Raw genomic sequence first — 16,780 nt, 5'->3', positions numbered from 1 at the left:
CAACGTGTCACTGTTTGGTGCAGATTTTGGGCTGGAAGCATCATCGGTCCATTCTTCTTCGAAAATGCGGCTGGTAAGGCAATAACAGTTAATGGTGCTCACTATCGTGCCATGATAATCCAGTTTTTTGTGCCATTGCAAGATATGGATGTGGACGACATGTGGTTTCAACAAGACGGTGCCACATGCCATACAGCCCGAGAAACAATTCAATTACTGCATGAGTCATTTCCTGGTCGTGTAATTTCCCGTTTTGGTGATCAGAATTGGCTGCCCAGATCATGTGACTTAACGGCGTTGGACTTTTTTTCTTTGGGGTTTTTTGAAGTCTAAGGTTTATGCCAACAAGCCCACAACCACCCACGCCTTGAAGGAGGAAATTGAGCCACAACGAAATTCAGCCACATTTATGCAAAATGGTCATGGAAAATTTCGACAAAAGAGTGCATATGTGCCAGCAAAGCCGTGGAGGCCATTTACCCGATATGCTATTCCATGCATAACCCTATACCGTATACTTTATGAATCAATAAGAAATTAAAATTTTTAATTAAAAACCTGTGTTTTCTATCAAAATTACTTCTTGCGTGAATTTTGGGACACCCTGTATAAGTGGTTAATTCATTTCCCCCAAATTTGATGAGTTTGGCTACTATTTCAATAGTACCTGATGCTTTGTTGTCTTTGAGCTGCTTTATACTTCCTTCTACTCCAACTAGTGAGGACTTTCAATATATTTGTAGGTGCCAAGTATGATAAGTATTCTTTTTAAAAGACTCAGCCAGTTCATCACAATTTAGGAGTTTGTTAAAGTACTCTCTCTGCCTGTTGGCTATTTCATCTCTAGTGGTCAATATTTGTCTACTTTTATTGTTGATTATTGTTGTTTTCATATGTGGACCTGTTTTCTTTTCTGTTGTCTGATTATTTTATTGGCTTCCTTGCTGCTCTCTTTATATCTCTGAGCAACATAAATATCAGTTGGGTTATTAAGCCAAATGTCACCTGCTACTAGTATAAAAGCATTTGGGTTTGTTTTATGTAATATATCCTGTAATGACTTATTCTTAACTTTATTCACATTCTACTGAGGCATATGCATCTATAATTACTAGATGACATCTTTTTTATTTTATTTTTATTCATAATAATTTTTCGTTCCAATAGTTGTCACTTTGTATATTTTCTTTACAATCTTTATCCTGATCTAGTTCTCTTCCATCTCTGCAGTATATTTGTATATAGTGTTCCGATTTTGTTCTACTTAATGGCTTTTTTTTTTTGTTTGTTTCAGTGATTATTGCTAAATCAACTTTTTTTTTTTTTTTTAAGGTGTACATCTAAACATCTAGTTCCTCTTGTTTGTGTGTTATACTTTGAACATTCCAGGTAGCAACTCTGATTTTTCTGTTTATCTACTATCTGATCCTGAGTCTTTATCCAAAAGGGCCATCTGATGAAAGTTGGTTACTAGCCAAAATGAGGTAAGTCTGGTGGTGATGGAGTTGCCATCTTGGCCTACAGGCCAAGATGGCAAGTGTACCACCAACAATAGGAAAGGCATTTCCTCCAGTCCAGATATGGTTATATCACCGATCCTCTGTCATCAGAGGAGTGCCATTTGTTTACTCCAGACTACACCACATGGAGGTGTTGGTGACATTTGGTTGGTAGAGACTATGTTGTGCATCACCAAACTGATTAGCAACCCCCTTGACATTTCCAAGGCATTTAATCATGTGTGCCATAGAAATATACTTTATAAATTACTGCTGGGTTGTTATCTGCCTTCTGCACTTGCAGTTGGATTTCTAGTTTCCTGTGAACTACATAGACTGATAGTCCTTATTTATAGAACTAGGATTATCATTATAGATTATTTCCTCCAGAGGAATATGACTGGAGAGAGGAGAAAGCATACACGACTAGGGAAAGATAATTTATAAAGAGCTACTGAGGAATAACTATTTTAGTAGCACTTAGTAGAAGAGACTTGTAGTGCAAGAATACTGGATCCAGTAATAGCATCTAAGAGTCTGTATATGCATGAAGCAGACATTTTATCCCATTAGAAAGATTGAACTTGCAGTTTGAATAAAATTAAACATGTGGAACTATAAGGCAGGTGCTTATGATAGAATGAGAAGTGGTTTTCACGTATGTGCCTTAGAAACTTGGAACAATCACTGCTTGGGAAGCAAACAAAGGTATTGATAAATAATGAAGTAGCATCTAGACTAATTTGTATATCTGTCTATACAAGATGAAGTTTTGACATTTTATTTTTTTAAATCTACAAATGTTTTGTTATGAATTCTAACCATGAAAGATTGTAAACCTATCACTATCCAATTCCCCTGCTTAGAAGACCAAAATGGAACTTTTTCAAGCCTCTTCATGCCTTTGTTGTTGTTGGTCTGGATGACAAAAGTTGTTGCAGTTGTTGGTGGTAGTCTTACACTGGATGACAAAAGTTGTCTGCTGTCTAAAAAGACAAACATCCATCCATCATGTGCATGGTAGGATTGGATCCCACAGCCTGTTGGTTTGATAGTATGTGTACGTTTTCCACTCAGCCAACCAACTGTGCAAATTATTAATTTACAAAATATACAGTTGGCTGAATGGAGAGTGTTTTCTTTCTCTAACCAATAGATCAAGGGTTCAACTGGGACTTGGATATGTTTGTGAGTCTTTAGATGGTAGATGAATTTCATCACCAAGTGTGAGACCATCACTACCATTTATTGGAGATCTGAAATGGATTGAAAAGCTCTGTGTTTTTTTTTTTCTAGAGCAAGGTTTTTCAGATAATGTAACCCTTAGCCTACTCATGCAACTGAGGTATGATAGGTTCTTTTGTGGGTAATAAATTATACAGGGTGATCAAAATTAAAGTATCCTTGTTTAAGGCTTTGTGAAGTGTTATCCAGTGATCCAAATGCTGTGAAACTTTCCAGGAATTGTGCTTCATGCAGAAACGATATCTAAGAGAGAGAGAGAGAGAAAGGGGAAAAAAAGTAATTCCAAATTATACAGCAAGATTCTCTATGGTGTACCAAATGCAGGTGTAGTAATTTTTCTGTGTGTTTAAGCAGGAGAAAAGTGACACAAGCATAAACAACACATTTTTATTCACTTCCATTATGCATTCACAGTCTGTACTGTTCAATGTGCAGTCCTTCCTGGTATGCCACAAACTGCACGAGCCTCATCATCCCACAAAATCATCTACAATCACGTAGCGTCCAACTCCATTCAAGCAAGGAATGTCAAAGCGAATGTCACTTGACTTTCAAAGTCCTGTGGGTGCAACTCCTGTATCAGGGTTATCTTGAATGGGTAGAAATGCAGAATCTTCCATAGAATTTTCCCCTGACAATTGTGTAAGGCACATCATATGTCTTGATACAGCACATGCACTCATGGCCAGCTCCATAATGGTAGTAGCAACTTCATTCACTTGTTGTGAACTGATTGGTTTGTGACTCTGCCAGGTCTACCCACCCCCAATGATCCCGTTTCTTCCAAATGACTTTGTTCATCACAGCACATAGAGATAGTGGACCTCATCAACATTTTTTCAGGTGACAATTTGCAGAGTGCAGCAACAGCATTGCAATTGTTTAGATAGTACAGCTTCACGAGTAAAACTTGTTTGTGTCAGGGTTAATGGCATTAACAACTGGAATAAAGGAGAAAATTCTGTCTCCATCTTTTTAAACCCTCCTGACACCTGCTGAGTTGCATGATATGCAAATTCTGTGCATTTGGCATTTAAAATGCTGCTTGGTGGTGAATTTGGGAATTTTTTCCCTCTCGATATCATTTCCACATGATAACATGATACACAATGAATTTTTGCAAAGATTCACGGCATTTGGATCACTTCGTGGTGCTCCACAAGCACCTTAAACAGGGATGCTTTAATTTGGATCATGCTTTATGTTGTCTTTTTTTCTTCTAACATGTTTGCAATGCATGAATAAACAAATATGCAATAAATGAGTAGAGAATAAAATCATCAAAATGCAAAATCATTTCAGCTCATACATTTTCACAAGGTTTGCACTACTGAAAAGTAGTGCAAACCTTGTGTAACAAAAGTAACAAAAAAAGTAGTAACAAAAAGTGAATTTGAAAAATTCTACCTGGATGAATGTAGTGACCTGCAAAGGAATATACCAAACACATACATCTCAACGTCTCGTTCTCTTATCCCAGTAAATTTTTGAGTTTGTGTTCTTCATAAAAGTATTTAATGCAGAATTCCTAACATGAATAAGCATCCTAGTTATAACAATCCAAGTAGTGGATGAAAAAGGAAATTCTTACCTATTGAGAATACAATAGGTAACAAACATGAAAGAATACAGAACATGAACAAACAAAATATTGCAAAAGCCATTGACCTAACAGAAAACTATCAATTTCATTGACAGGTTTGGTTTATATAATTAAAAGGAGTAAAGTAAGACATCCAGATGTTTTCCAGCTAAAAACATTATTTTAAAAAAATTTATAGCTGTTGATCATTTTCCTCTTTTATTTTAAATATAATAATGCCATTTCTAACATTTCATTATTTCCAGATTGGAACTATTTGATTGTTGGAAAAACTTCTCCTTGGCTTGATTTAGATTCAGATGTTCCTGCAGTACGGAAGAATTCAGAGAAAGTAATTTCTCCTATAAATTTTTACATATGGCATGAATAATGTTTACTTTACTTGTTTAATCTCCTTATATTTATTTTGAATGTAAATAATTTATTCCAGTATTCTATAAAAATTGTGTATGCATTCACCAAAGTAAAATTCATTGTGTACATTTTTCTGCATGACCTTTGACCTTACCATAACCCCAACATCCCTGGCCTAATCAGTTTCTCCATGCATAATGACACCAATATGTTATACCTTTTTGGAAATCTCATCTTGCCAGAGTCCAAGTCATTTTGTAAGGGCTGTATATCAGTAGCATCCCTGATTTCCCTGCCTATCTTTGCAACATCAGCAAACAGTTGAATACCTCCTTTCAGCTGTTCTTCCCAATATCATCAAATAGGTTGAACAATAATAGTTGAAGGACTGATCCCAGAGGAACACCACTGATCACCTTAAATTTTATAGATTACACCGATATGATAATTTATCCGTTCTCTTTATCCAACTCAACCATAACATTATTATAAAATATGAGCAGATTACTCAGACACGATCTCCCTTTAATAAACCAATGCTGTTCCTTTCAAAGTTTAGCTCTCAATCCCTTTTTGTATCCGAGTGTTCAGATTTTCACAATCTCTAAATAGATATTGATAGGTTGGTAGTTACACATCGGTTCCTGCACCACGCTTGTATGATGGGCTATCATGCAGTCTTTGTATTTCTGTGGTATCTTTCCTTAGCTAAAACTCAAAATATACAACCATGTCAATTGTGTACCAGTTCAGCTGAATGTTACTTTAGTCTATGTGCTGATAGCCCATCTGTTGCCCAATTCTTATCCAGGTTATGCAGCAGTTCTAGACTCTCCTCCTCATGCCTCGCTCCATCCAACATAGTTGTATTACTGTGTCCCATTATTGCATATGCCAAGTTGATATATCTTGACAAAGTGAGCACTCATTATTTGAATAATTGCATAACACAAAAAATTGTGAAATTAAATTTTCAATAACATAAAAAAAGTTTAATTAGCCAAATGAAATTGTTTCTCTTGGGAGGAAGTTAACAGGGTGAAATCTGGTTCTATATTTGCTATTTTTAGCTCTAGAAGGGACTCCACATCAAGAAGATAACATGTGTCACAAATATGGTTAAACATGTATAAATGCATGCACAGGTGATGAAACAATCATTGAGGGCTGTTACAATTTAAGGTAGGAAAAATTCCAAAATTTAGCAGAGCATTCTGAATGCATTTGAACTATTTGAATATGCGCTTTTAATGCAAGCAGTTAATTGGTTGGAATGTGATGTGCCTTCAACCAAATGTACCCTAAAGGAAGTTCGATACATGCTAAAGAGAAGCATTTGTTTAAGACTTACTTTGAATATTTGGGTTATTATTGAAAAGTTAGAAAAAATAGAATGATGACAGAAATACATGTCTGGAAAGTTCTGATAAACACCTAGATTCTACAAAGATGATATTAAAGCAACTGATATCCACAGAGATACATGAAATATCTTTAGGGGATATAAGGCACTTTTATGATTTTAAATTTTGATTACTGATACACACATGCACACACACAAAAGGGGGGAATCTGAAAAGTCTAAACACCAGCACAAAAATTATATCAAAGCAACTGATATAACCACAAGAAAGAACATATGAGGATGCTACATTGATAATTCTGCTATTAGTGTATTCTTTCTTCTGGTTATATCAGTTGCTTTAATATCATTATTGTTCTGGTGTTTATCAGAACTTTCCAGCCCCCCCCCCTCACTTGTGTGTGTGTGTGTGTGTGTGTGTGTGTGTGTGTGTGTGTGTGTGTGTGTGTGTGTGTGTGTGTGTGTGTGTGTGTGTGTGTGTAATCAAAATTGGAAAAAAAAATAAAAGTGCCTTATATCCCCTAAAGACGTTTTATGTACTAGTGTGGATACAGATACCACACCTTGGAAAACACTGGCTTAAGGAATAAAATGAAGTCACAGAGCCTAAATCTGGTGAATAGGAAAATGAGGGTGTGACTGTGATGTTCTTTTGAGCCAAAAACTTGTGTATTCTCTAGAGCAACTTGATCATTAATAAAAATTTTGCCTGTTATTGTTATTAAAAAGGATTAACTATAAATATTACTTTTAAAAATATCATCAAATTCCTGATATGTGCCCTCAGGGGGGGTGCATTTATTATGATAATTGTGGATAATTATGATAGTAGTACATGAAAAAGTTATGCCATTATTAACTTCCTATCAACAATTTTCCTCCCAATTAATCTTAGCTGTCAGAGCTCCAACATTATCAGATCTTATAATTCTATCTTTAAGGCATTTTTTACTGTATCAATCCCCATAGATCTTGATCTGCCGCTGGATCTTTTTCCTAACAACCTGGCGAAGAACACTTGTTTTGCTAATCTTTCCTTTCTCATTCTGTTTAGTTGACCATACCTGAGATTAGCTTTACTAACACATTCCTGAATGCTAACAATAACAGGTTCTTTCCTAATATAACACTGGAGATATTGTGCACATGTCACATGCTTGATTTTACATCAAACCATCTTCCTATACCTCCTTCAATTCTAACTGCTGACTTACAGCTTAAATAGAGACTATGTATTGCTTGATATAATGTCCCATTTACACCATATACCTTTTCCAGATCAACAAAACTTATATACACCTTGTTATGTTCACAAGATTTCTCAACTGTTTCTTAAAGAGTGGAAATTTGATCCTGACAACCTTTATTTGGCCTGAATCCAGTTTGTTTTTCACCAAGCTTTCCTTTCACAGTTTTTCTTAACCGTTTCTCGAGTATACTCGCATAAATATTACCAGGAATGCATGTTAGTGAAATACCTCTGTAATTCTCACATTCAGTTTTATTTCCATTTTTATAGATTGGTACCATGAGAACTATGCTTCAATCATTTAGAATTCGACCCTCTGACCAGGCCCTCTGAATTGTGCACTGTAAAACTTTTATACCTCCATGTTTGAGTTTCTGGTCAAATTTCATCTACTCAGCTGCCTTTCCATGTTTCAAGTTTTTGATGACTTTTTCTACTTCAAGTATGGATATGTACTGCCTTGACTGCATTCCTGTGGAGGGTTTTCAACCACCATGCTGACACTTCTTGTTTCATTTAGCAGTCTTTCAAAGTAATTACTCCAGACATCTAGAATATCTTCAGTTTTCATGTTGCCTTATCTCTGATTTCTTCTACAGTACTCTTTCCTCTATTTGTAATATTTTTTTAATAGCTTCCAGTATATTTTAACCTTCCTGATACTTATTTTTTATGTTCTTACCAAAGTCTTTCTGTGACTTTTGTTTAACTAATTTTACTGAGTTCTTCACTTTCTTACATTTTTCTCTGTATTCTTCAAGAGCACAAGCTGACTTACTTGCCAAGAACTTTTGATATGCTTTCTTCTTTTCTTTGACTGCCTCTTTACCTTCTTGAGCGCTACAGTTCTGATTTTTCTGTCCTTACAACTTCAGTACATGCTTCTCTGGTTGAATCAATCATGTTTTCTTTTGAGTTTGTCATTGAAAAGAACCAAACCCTAAGGTTTGGTTCTTTTAGATTCAGTTTCAAATTCTGAAGAAAACATTGATTGATTCAGCCAGAAAGGCATGCGGTCAGTGGCATGGCTGAGGGAGAAGGAAGGGGATGGTCTGCCCTGGGAGGCACTTTGCGTTTAAGAAATCTTGCCATACTGTCTATAGAACAGAAACTGAGTGATGAAATAGACTTTGTGTCATTGATTTTGCTAACAGAAAAGCAAGAAAAATAACATTTTAGAATGTTGGAATTAAAGTTTTATTTCAAAAATAAACATAGTGTTTTAATTTATTTCCCTATATGTCGTTTTGACTTTTTGTAGTATTTTTGGTGTGTATTGAGAAGGGCGGCAAACTCAGTGACTGCCCAGGCTACAAAAGCTCTAGCTATGCCACTGTATGTGATGAGGTTGTCTGTAAGAATAATAAAATCAGAACTCTAGGGTTTCCTCAGAAAGTTAAAGAGGCAGTCAAGGAAAAGAAGAAAGCGTATCAAAAGTTGCTGTCAGGTCAGCTTTTACTCTTTGAGAATACAGAGAAAAATGTAAGAAAGTGAAGCACTGTGTAAAATTAGCTAAACAAAAGGTCTCATCCAAAATATTCTGGAAGGTATTGAAAAAGCTTTGAAATCGAGAAAAAAGTACTATAAAAGGAATCAGATGACAAAGGTGACATGAAAACTAAAGATAAAGATATTCTAGATGTCTGGACTAATTGCTTTGAAAGACTGCTAAATGAAACAAGCAGTATGATCATGGTGGTAGAAAACTCCCAGCATTTTATAAATATGAATAGTGATATTTAAGCCTTTACATATTACAAAGACAAAGCCTAAAAATATTACTCCTATTTACCTATATAAATAAATACAATTCATAAATGCAATACAGGCTCAGAAAACACTAAAATTTTGCTTGAATGAAGTTATTTTCCTTTACTAGGCTTTGGAACAAGAACTCACCTATGCTGCCCATCTAGGATTACCAGCCATTTTACTTTCGCTTAAAAATGGTAATTGCATCAATTTGGCCCGCTGTATTCACAATCGAATCTTGACATCTGGTGCATACCAAGTATGATTTTTCTTTTTGCTTTATAGGTTTACTTTCTCAATTTATAATTAAATAATGTTAGTTTTGTCTCTTAATATAGATAAAGAAATGATATCAAGAATATATTAATCAGTTTTCTGATATATATATATTATAAAGAATGTTTTAAATGTTTTACTTCTTTTGTGGATTCACCTTTGTATGATAGCACTAGATAATTAACAGTACATTAGTACATTGGAGATAGCTTCTTATTAGTGTTTTTTTTTTTTTTTTTTTTTTTTTTTTTTTTTTTTTTTTTTTTACAATTAACATGTTGTCTGGTTTCTAATAGCATCAGGACTGATATGTTGGTTTACTCAGGCATTGCTATCTATATTAATCATCTTAATCTTGGTCTTACATCTGAGTCTTTTTTAAATCTGGATCACAAACATTGAAAGGCTAATGCATTAGTATCAGCAGTGTGAGTGGACTAAGGGTTAGATAAAAGAAAACCCTGTGCCAGAGACCAAAACATGAAACTTTTTCAAGATAGTTGAAGAAATTCATCTTCCACCTAAATATGTTCACAAACATCCAAGCCTGTGGTAGTTTTTTAATTAACTGAGGCTGACTGATTTTACTATTCACTTTCACTAAGAATGTTCTAAATTTTAAAATGTTTTACTTCTTTCTTGGATTCATCTATATAGGCTAGACCACAAGAACCTAGATTCTATGAACAGTGATGTTTGTGGAAAGGAATGCTATCTTTTGGAGATATCAGAACACTATGAACTATTTGAACTGACTTGTATGCTACTCAGTTGTTATGATGCTTGAGAAGGGCAACATTCTTGATGGACAGACTGGAGTCTTAGAAATTTTTTTACTTGGTTATAAATTAAAATAAAAATGCCAATAAATTATATTCTTGTTTAGTCTTTTATACAAGTGTAAGCAAACCAAGTTTGCATGTGAAGTTTCTTCATGACTAGGTTACTTGTATATAGAAGCTAATGATGACCACTTAATGCAACTTTCCTTCATAATCTGATTCATATAGATCATAGGTTCCCAAGCTTTTTCGGGCTACCGCCCACTTTGCAAGACATAAATTTTGTAATGTCCCCCATTATAACAGTTTTCTGCGTTCAAGCCATTTGATATTTTTGACGTAAATGCAACTAATAATACATTACTTCTCATGCTGTTAAATTTTTAAAAAGAAGTGGCCAATATGTGCTTCATCTTGAACACAGTTATTGCTATACCGATTTTGGTGAAATGTAGCCCATATGTAAAGATTGTAAAATGCACGCTTGAATAACATTATGCACAGTTTCATACAATGGTTTAAATATGAAAATGTGGAATACAATTAAGAGATTGCATTGCATTGCATTAGTAAGAATCTTATTGTAATAATTAAAACACCATTAAATATATTACAAAATTATGTATATTATTTCTGGGAAAACTCCCATGTTACTCCTCATTATAAACTATTATAATTACAGCTATTTTGCCTGCTTCAGTTTAGGAGTACCCCTGTTTAAATGTCATTGGCTATTTACTCATGGGTTCTTAGGGCATTATGAGTGTAGATGCACTAAAAAGTATATGTAGCTTAAGGAATAGAAAATTGCACATACCTTTTTCTGGGTGTTGTGGCTTTTCCTCTGTCTGCGATGTCGAGAACTGCAGAGTGTGTGTGTGTGGGGGGGGGGGTAGGCAGTTTGGTAGAATAAGTTAGCAAAACCCGGGTTTTTTTCGTAATATATAGAAACATATACTTTTATATAGGGTGGGGAAAAAGTGAAAGGGTTAATTTTTTAAAATAGGGAGGGGGAAGGGGAAAGGTAGTTGACGGGGTGGACCGTTTCGACTATTCGTGGTCATCATCGGAACATATTGGGAAAGTGGAAGCTATGTCAGGTCGGGTGGGTGCTTCAGAGGTGTTTGTGTTGTCTCCTATTGGTCGGGATTGTGACCTCAATTTAATGTTGTGAAGCTTCCAAACCTCGGAGATTATGTAGGGCCTGTGTACGTTGATCGAGTTCGCGTCACACTTTATAGCTATTGTTTCCGATATTCTGAGCATTGTTTCATTGTCTTGTCTGTCTATTATGATGGCCTTGTCTATCTGTGGGGTGTGTTTTTGTTCAAGGGCATGAACAGCTATTTCAGTTTTTCCTGTGCTTTGTATGCGATTTTTCTTTTTAATGTTGCGTTTTTTAGTGTTTAAATGTTCTGGAATAGGGATGTTACAGTCACGGAAGTGTTCTTGTAGTCTTGCCCATAAAGACCTGATGGTGGAACCTGTGTAAGTGATGTCACAGTCTTTTTGGCAGGGAAATTTATAGACTACATTGTGCTGTTCAAATATATCTTTTTGTGTGTGGGGTTTGGTGGATTTTAGGAGGTTTGCCAGTTTTTGGCTTGTGGTGAATACCAGTTTGTAGTCAGTATGTTTGAAGATGTATTTATAGGCTTTGTATGTGTTTTGGGTGTATGGTAGTTTGATAATTTTTTGTGTAGGGAAGTTCGTTTTGGTACTTGGGTTGTTTTGGCGGTTTTTTGCCGTCTTGTTTGCGTAGTTTATCAGTTGTGTAGGATAGTTGCGATTTAAGATCTGTGTTAGTTTTTTTATTTCAGCGTTTAGACTATTTTGATTGGTTGAAAATTTGTGAGCATTTATGAATTGTGATAAGATGACGGATTTTTTAACAGAATACGGATGGTATGAGTGAAAATGGAGGTAGTTTCCGATGTGTGAGGGTTTGTGGTATATTTTCGTGGCTATTTTGTTGTGTGTTCTGGTTAATGTCAAGTTTAAGAAGTTGATGGATTTGTTCTGTTCGGTTTCTGTGGTGAATTTTAACCTGTTGCTGTAGCTGTTTAGGGATGTTTTTAAGGTGGTGATGTGTGTGGGATTACCAATGCACAGAATATCGTCCACGTATCTGCCATAGAAGGTGATGCCGGGGGGGAAGGGAAGGGTGGAGTAGAAGTGATTCTATATGTGCCAGGAATAATTCCGCTAGTTGTCCACTGATGTTTTGGCCCATGGGGAGTCCGAAGATTTGTATGTACATGTTGTTGTTGAACTTGAAGAAGTTTGCCGAGATTACTAGTTTTATTAAGTTAATAATGTCAATGGGCGTTAGTTTAGTACGAGAGTGTAGGGTGTGGTCTTCTGTGAGTAGTGTGTGTACGATGTCTAAAGTTCTGGGGACGTCCACGTTAGTGTATAAAGAGGCCGCATCTAAAGAAGTGAGGATGTCTTCTTGGGATAGGGTTAGGTCTTTTATTTTATTGAAAAGGTCGTCCGTGTTTTTTTTTTATCATGAAGTTTGACGTTGTGGTTAGTGGTTTGAGGAGTTTCGCTACGAATTTTGATAAAGGGGCTGTGGTGGTATTTTTGTAGGAGACTATTGGTCTCATCGGGTACCCGTCTTTGTGGGTTTTTATTTGTCCGAACATACAAGAGGTACGTGTGGTGCGGGGGATTGTGTTTTTCAGTGTGGTTTTGTCAATTTTATTTTCATTTTTTAGGATGTGTAGGGTATCGTTGATTTGTTTTATGAGGTCGGAGGTGGGGTCAATTTGTATTTTTCGGTAGGTGTGTGGGTCGGTTAAGATGGCTGTTATCTTGTTGTGGTAATCGGCTTGGTTTGTGATGACTACGGTGTCCCCTTTGTCCGCTTTATTGATAATAATGTTCGGGTTCTTCTTTAGGGATAGAAGGGCTTCATGTAAGTTGGGGGTGATGTTGGGTTTAATTATTATTTTACTGTTTATGATGTTGTTAATTTTGTGGAATATAGTTTCTTTGTTAGGGTCATACTCTAATTTCGCTTGCATTTCGGTAATGATGTCTCTGTTTTGTATGTATTTTGGGGAAACACCAAAGTTTAATCCTTTGTTCAGGATGGTGATTTCGTCGGGCGTGAGATTGTGGTGTGATAGATTGATAATGGAATTGTTTTTTGTTGGTTCTAAGGCGGAAATATCCGAAGGGTTGGAAGCAGCGCGATTGTTGTATTGGGTGTTTGTTAGTGTGTACCATTTCTTTGCGTGTCGATCTTCTAATAATAGCGTGTAGTCGTTGATGTGTGATTGGGTATTATCCCAAAAAACTGCCCATTCGTTAGTGGTTAGTAGCTTTTTCAATCTCTTTTTTGTTTTGTGAATGTATGAATATGCTTGTTGTTTCTTTTTAAATCTGTTGTTTATGGCTTGTTTTATGAGGGCACGGGAAGCTCGGTAGCAGATTGAAGCAGGCAAAATAGCTGTAATTATAATAGTATAAAAAAATTGTTTATTTCTAACTTATAAAGTAAAAATACAAAGCAAAAATAACAAATTAATGTGAAGTTTCATACAATGGTTTAAATATGAAAATTCGGAATACATATTAAGAGATTGCATTACATTAGTAAGAATCTTATTGTAATAATTAAAACGCCATCAAATGTATTATATGGTTTATTTTTAACTTACAAAGTAAAAATGCAAAGAAAAAATAACAAATTAATGTGAAGGATGAGCCTGGTGCATATTTAAAAGTTTGTTAATATCGGGTTCAACTTTCGTTAAAAACAGTTGTAAATCGCCATGCTCAGTTATATGCAATCGGCTCCTTTTCTTAGATAGTAAATTCACTACAGCACTAAACCCACGCTCAGCCAAATAAGAAGATGGAAATGCAATTAAAAATTTCTCACTATTTCCCATAATCCAGGGTACAGTGTCGGTATTGATTTTTGAAGCCAGAACTCTTGGTATCCAGTTTTGAATTTTATTTTTAGTTCTTCATTTGTTGTGAGTTCTATGAGTTCCACTTCTAAATTTGATGATCCTGCTGTGCTTGCATGTAAGAAAGGATCTAGAACCCAATTTGGTATATTCATGTTTAGAATATCCTTGAATCGCTCATTGAAATCAGCATGGAGAACCTCCAAGTGTTGGCAGTATGTAAGTAAATCTTCCTTTTCGAGAGACACTGCTGATAAATTTGAAAAGTGGCTATATTCCCCTCTGCCCATATTCCGCTTGAACAGAAGTTTCCCTACAAAAGCGGCAATAACGTTTTTTGTTTTAATTAAATTCAATTCATCACCTTGTAGTTGTAGATTGACTTCATTAAATATTTTATAGAGGTCTGTCAAATAAGTGATGTCATTTTTGGATGTAATCAGGTTGGCCCGCAATCCGTCATCTCTGTTTTCTAGGAACTCTAGTACTGAATCAAACAAATTGTAAAATCGATTTAGACAAATACCTTTTGAAAGCCAGCGAACGTCTGTGTGAAGCAGCAAACGATTGAAATCTTCATCGTTTTCACTACAAAGTTGGCTAAACAATCTGTTACTCAATGAATTGCTTCTAATCTTGTTGACTACTCTAATAACGTAATGGAGCGACATGTGCAAGCATTCACTTAAATTTTTCGCAACCAAATGTTGACGATGAAGAACACAATGTATAGCGAGTACATTTGGTACTGCTTGTTTCAAATGCGCTATGAAACCCTTGTGGCACCCTGTCATTGCTGGAGCACCATCAGTAGCAGCAGACAAAATATAATGTATAGGAATGTCTTTCTCTTGAAAAAACATATTCCTGATAATAAACATAGATTCTCCCGCTTCCAAGTTTTTAGCAAATAATAATTCATGACAAACTTTTTCTTCTTTTATGAATCGTATGTATGATAAGAGTAGTGGTTCATTATTTGGGAGAGTTGATTCATCGAATTGAATGGAAAATTGGCATGTCTTCAAATAATCGCACAATGATTTTTCAACGTCTCCAGCCATTTCATCGATTCTTCTTTGCACTGAATTATTGCTGAAAGGAATTTTCCTGATGATATCTGACGCTGGCTTATGAAGCACAGTGTTTGTTACTTCTTTTACTGCCAGCAAGATTAATTCCTCACCAATTATGTGTGGTTTTCCCGCTTTTGCGATTAATAATGAAATATTATAAGAAGCTTGTAATCCGTCATTATCTTGTTTAGTGGACAACGTAAAAAGTTTTGATATTATTATTGTTCTGGGCAACTCCAAGGAGTCGACAGACTCATCGAGGGAGGCCCTAACGTCATGTCAAGAACAACTATTCGACATTCACACAGTATTTATCATACCTTGCCTTGAACTCATTCACGGTCGTAGCACCCACAGCAGACTCTGGAAGCTTATTCCACTCATTCACTACTCTCCAAGTAAAAAACCTAGCTCTAACACCCTTGTCAACCACGCTCTTGCCCGGCTTCCATTCATGGTCCCTAGTCCTCCCACCACCAGTCATATTTTCAAAAATATCTTCTGGATCAATCTTATAGAAACCCTTCAGTAATTTGAATGTCTCAGTCATATCACCCCTCCTTCGCCTATCGACCAATTTCTGCAACCCACAAATCTTCAACCTATTCTCATAAGGTTCAATCCACAGACCTGCTATCATCTTGGTCACTCGTCTCTGGATCCTCTCCACTTCCTCCCCATCACGAAGAAACCCTGGTGCCCATAACTGGGCACAGTAGTCCAGATGGGGTCTTATCAAGGCTCGATACAGAGGAACAACAACTTGCTTGTCTCTGCATGTTAAAGTATTTTTCAAAAGCCAAGTGATTTGATGAGCTGTTTTAGTCACTTTTGCAATGTGCCTCCCTAAACTTCAATTCCTTATCCACCAACACTCCCAAATCCCTGGCCTTATCAATCTCCTGGAGTACGGTTCCACCAATGCGATATACTGCTGCTATTCTTTTCACCCCAAAGTGCATAACCTTACACTTTGGCACATTAAATTGACATCCATTTTTCCTAGCCCAGTCCTCCAAACTATCCAAATCATCCTGTAAAATTTTGACATCCTGTGCACTCATAATTGCTCTACCCAACTTTGCATCATCAGCAAACAGGTGAACACTTCCTCTCAAATCCTTTCCTATATCATTGATGAACAAATTGAAAAGCAGTGGTCCAAGAACAGAGTCCTGTGCCACTCCACTAGTCACAAGCCGTCTTTTAGACTCCACTCCTGAATAAACCACTCTCTGGTATCTCTCCTTCAACCACCCTCCTATCCATCTCACCAGCCCTATATCTATCCCCATCTGCTCCAGTTTACTGATTAGGGTTCTATGTGGTATCCTATCAAAAGCCTTGGCAAGGTCCAGTAGTATTACTGTAAACCCATTACCCCTATCCAGTTCAGCCGTCACTGTGTTATAAAATGTGAGCAAGTTACTGAGGCATGATCTACCCTTCACAAAACCATGTTGTCCCCATACAATATCCCATTTTCATCTATCCAATCCTGTATTCTTTTCTTGACTAATTTCTCTAAGACCTTGACAATGATTCCTGATATGCTAATCGGTCGGTAATTTACAACAGCAGTCTTGGAACCACCTTTATGCAGTGGAACTATTTTCCCCTCTTTCCACCCCCTTGGGACTAACCCAGACCCGAGACTC

The 16,780-nt window shown here is 36.2% G+C and overlaps 1 protein-coding gene across 1 annotated transcript in view; it reads left to right on the top strand.

Annotated features, from left to right (window-relative positions):
* The window catches only part of csul (protein arginine N-methyltransferase 5), a 176,954-nt gene that overhangs the window by 26,996 nt on the left and 133,178 nt on the right, over positions 1-16,780 (top strand). Inside the window, exons 3-4 of the mRNA XM_090408092.1 lie at positions 4,593-4,678; positions 9,193-9,324. Coding sequence (XP_090264218.1) covers positions 4,593-4,678; positions 9,193-9,324 — 218 coding nt within the window. The remainder of the gene's footprint in view (positions 1-4,592; positions 4,679-9,192; positions 9,325-16,780) is intronic.

The sequence above is a fragment of the Typopeltis vanoorti genome, chromosome 18 (assembly GCF_054136105.1).
Source record: "Typopeltis vanoorti isolate ZY-2024b chromosome 18, IOZ_Tvanoo_1.0, whole genome shotgun sequence".
Lineage (NCBI taxonomy): Eukaryota > Metazoa > Arthropoda > Arachnida > Uropygi > Thelyphonidae > Typopeltis > Typopeltis vanoorti.
This window is presented reverse-complemented; position numbering and strand designations above follow the sequence as displayed.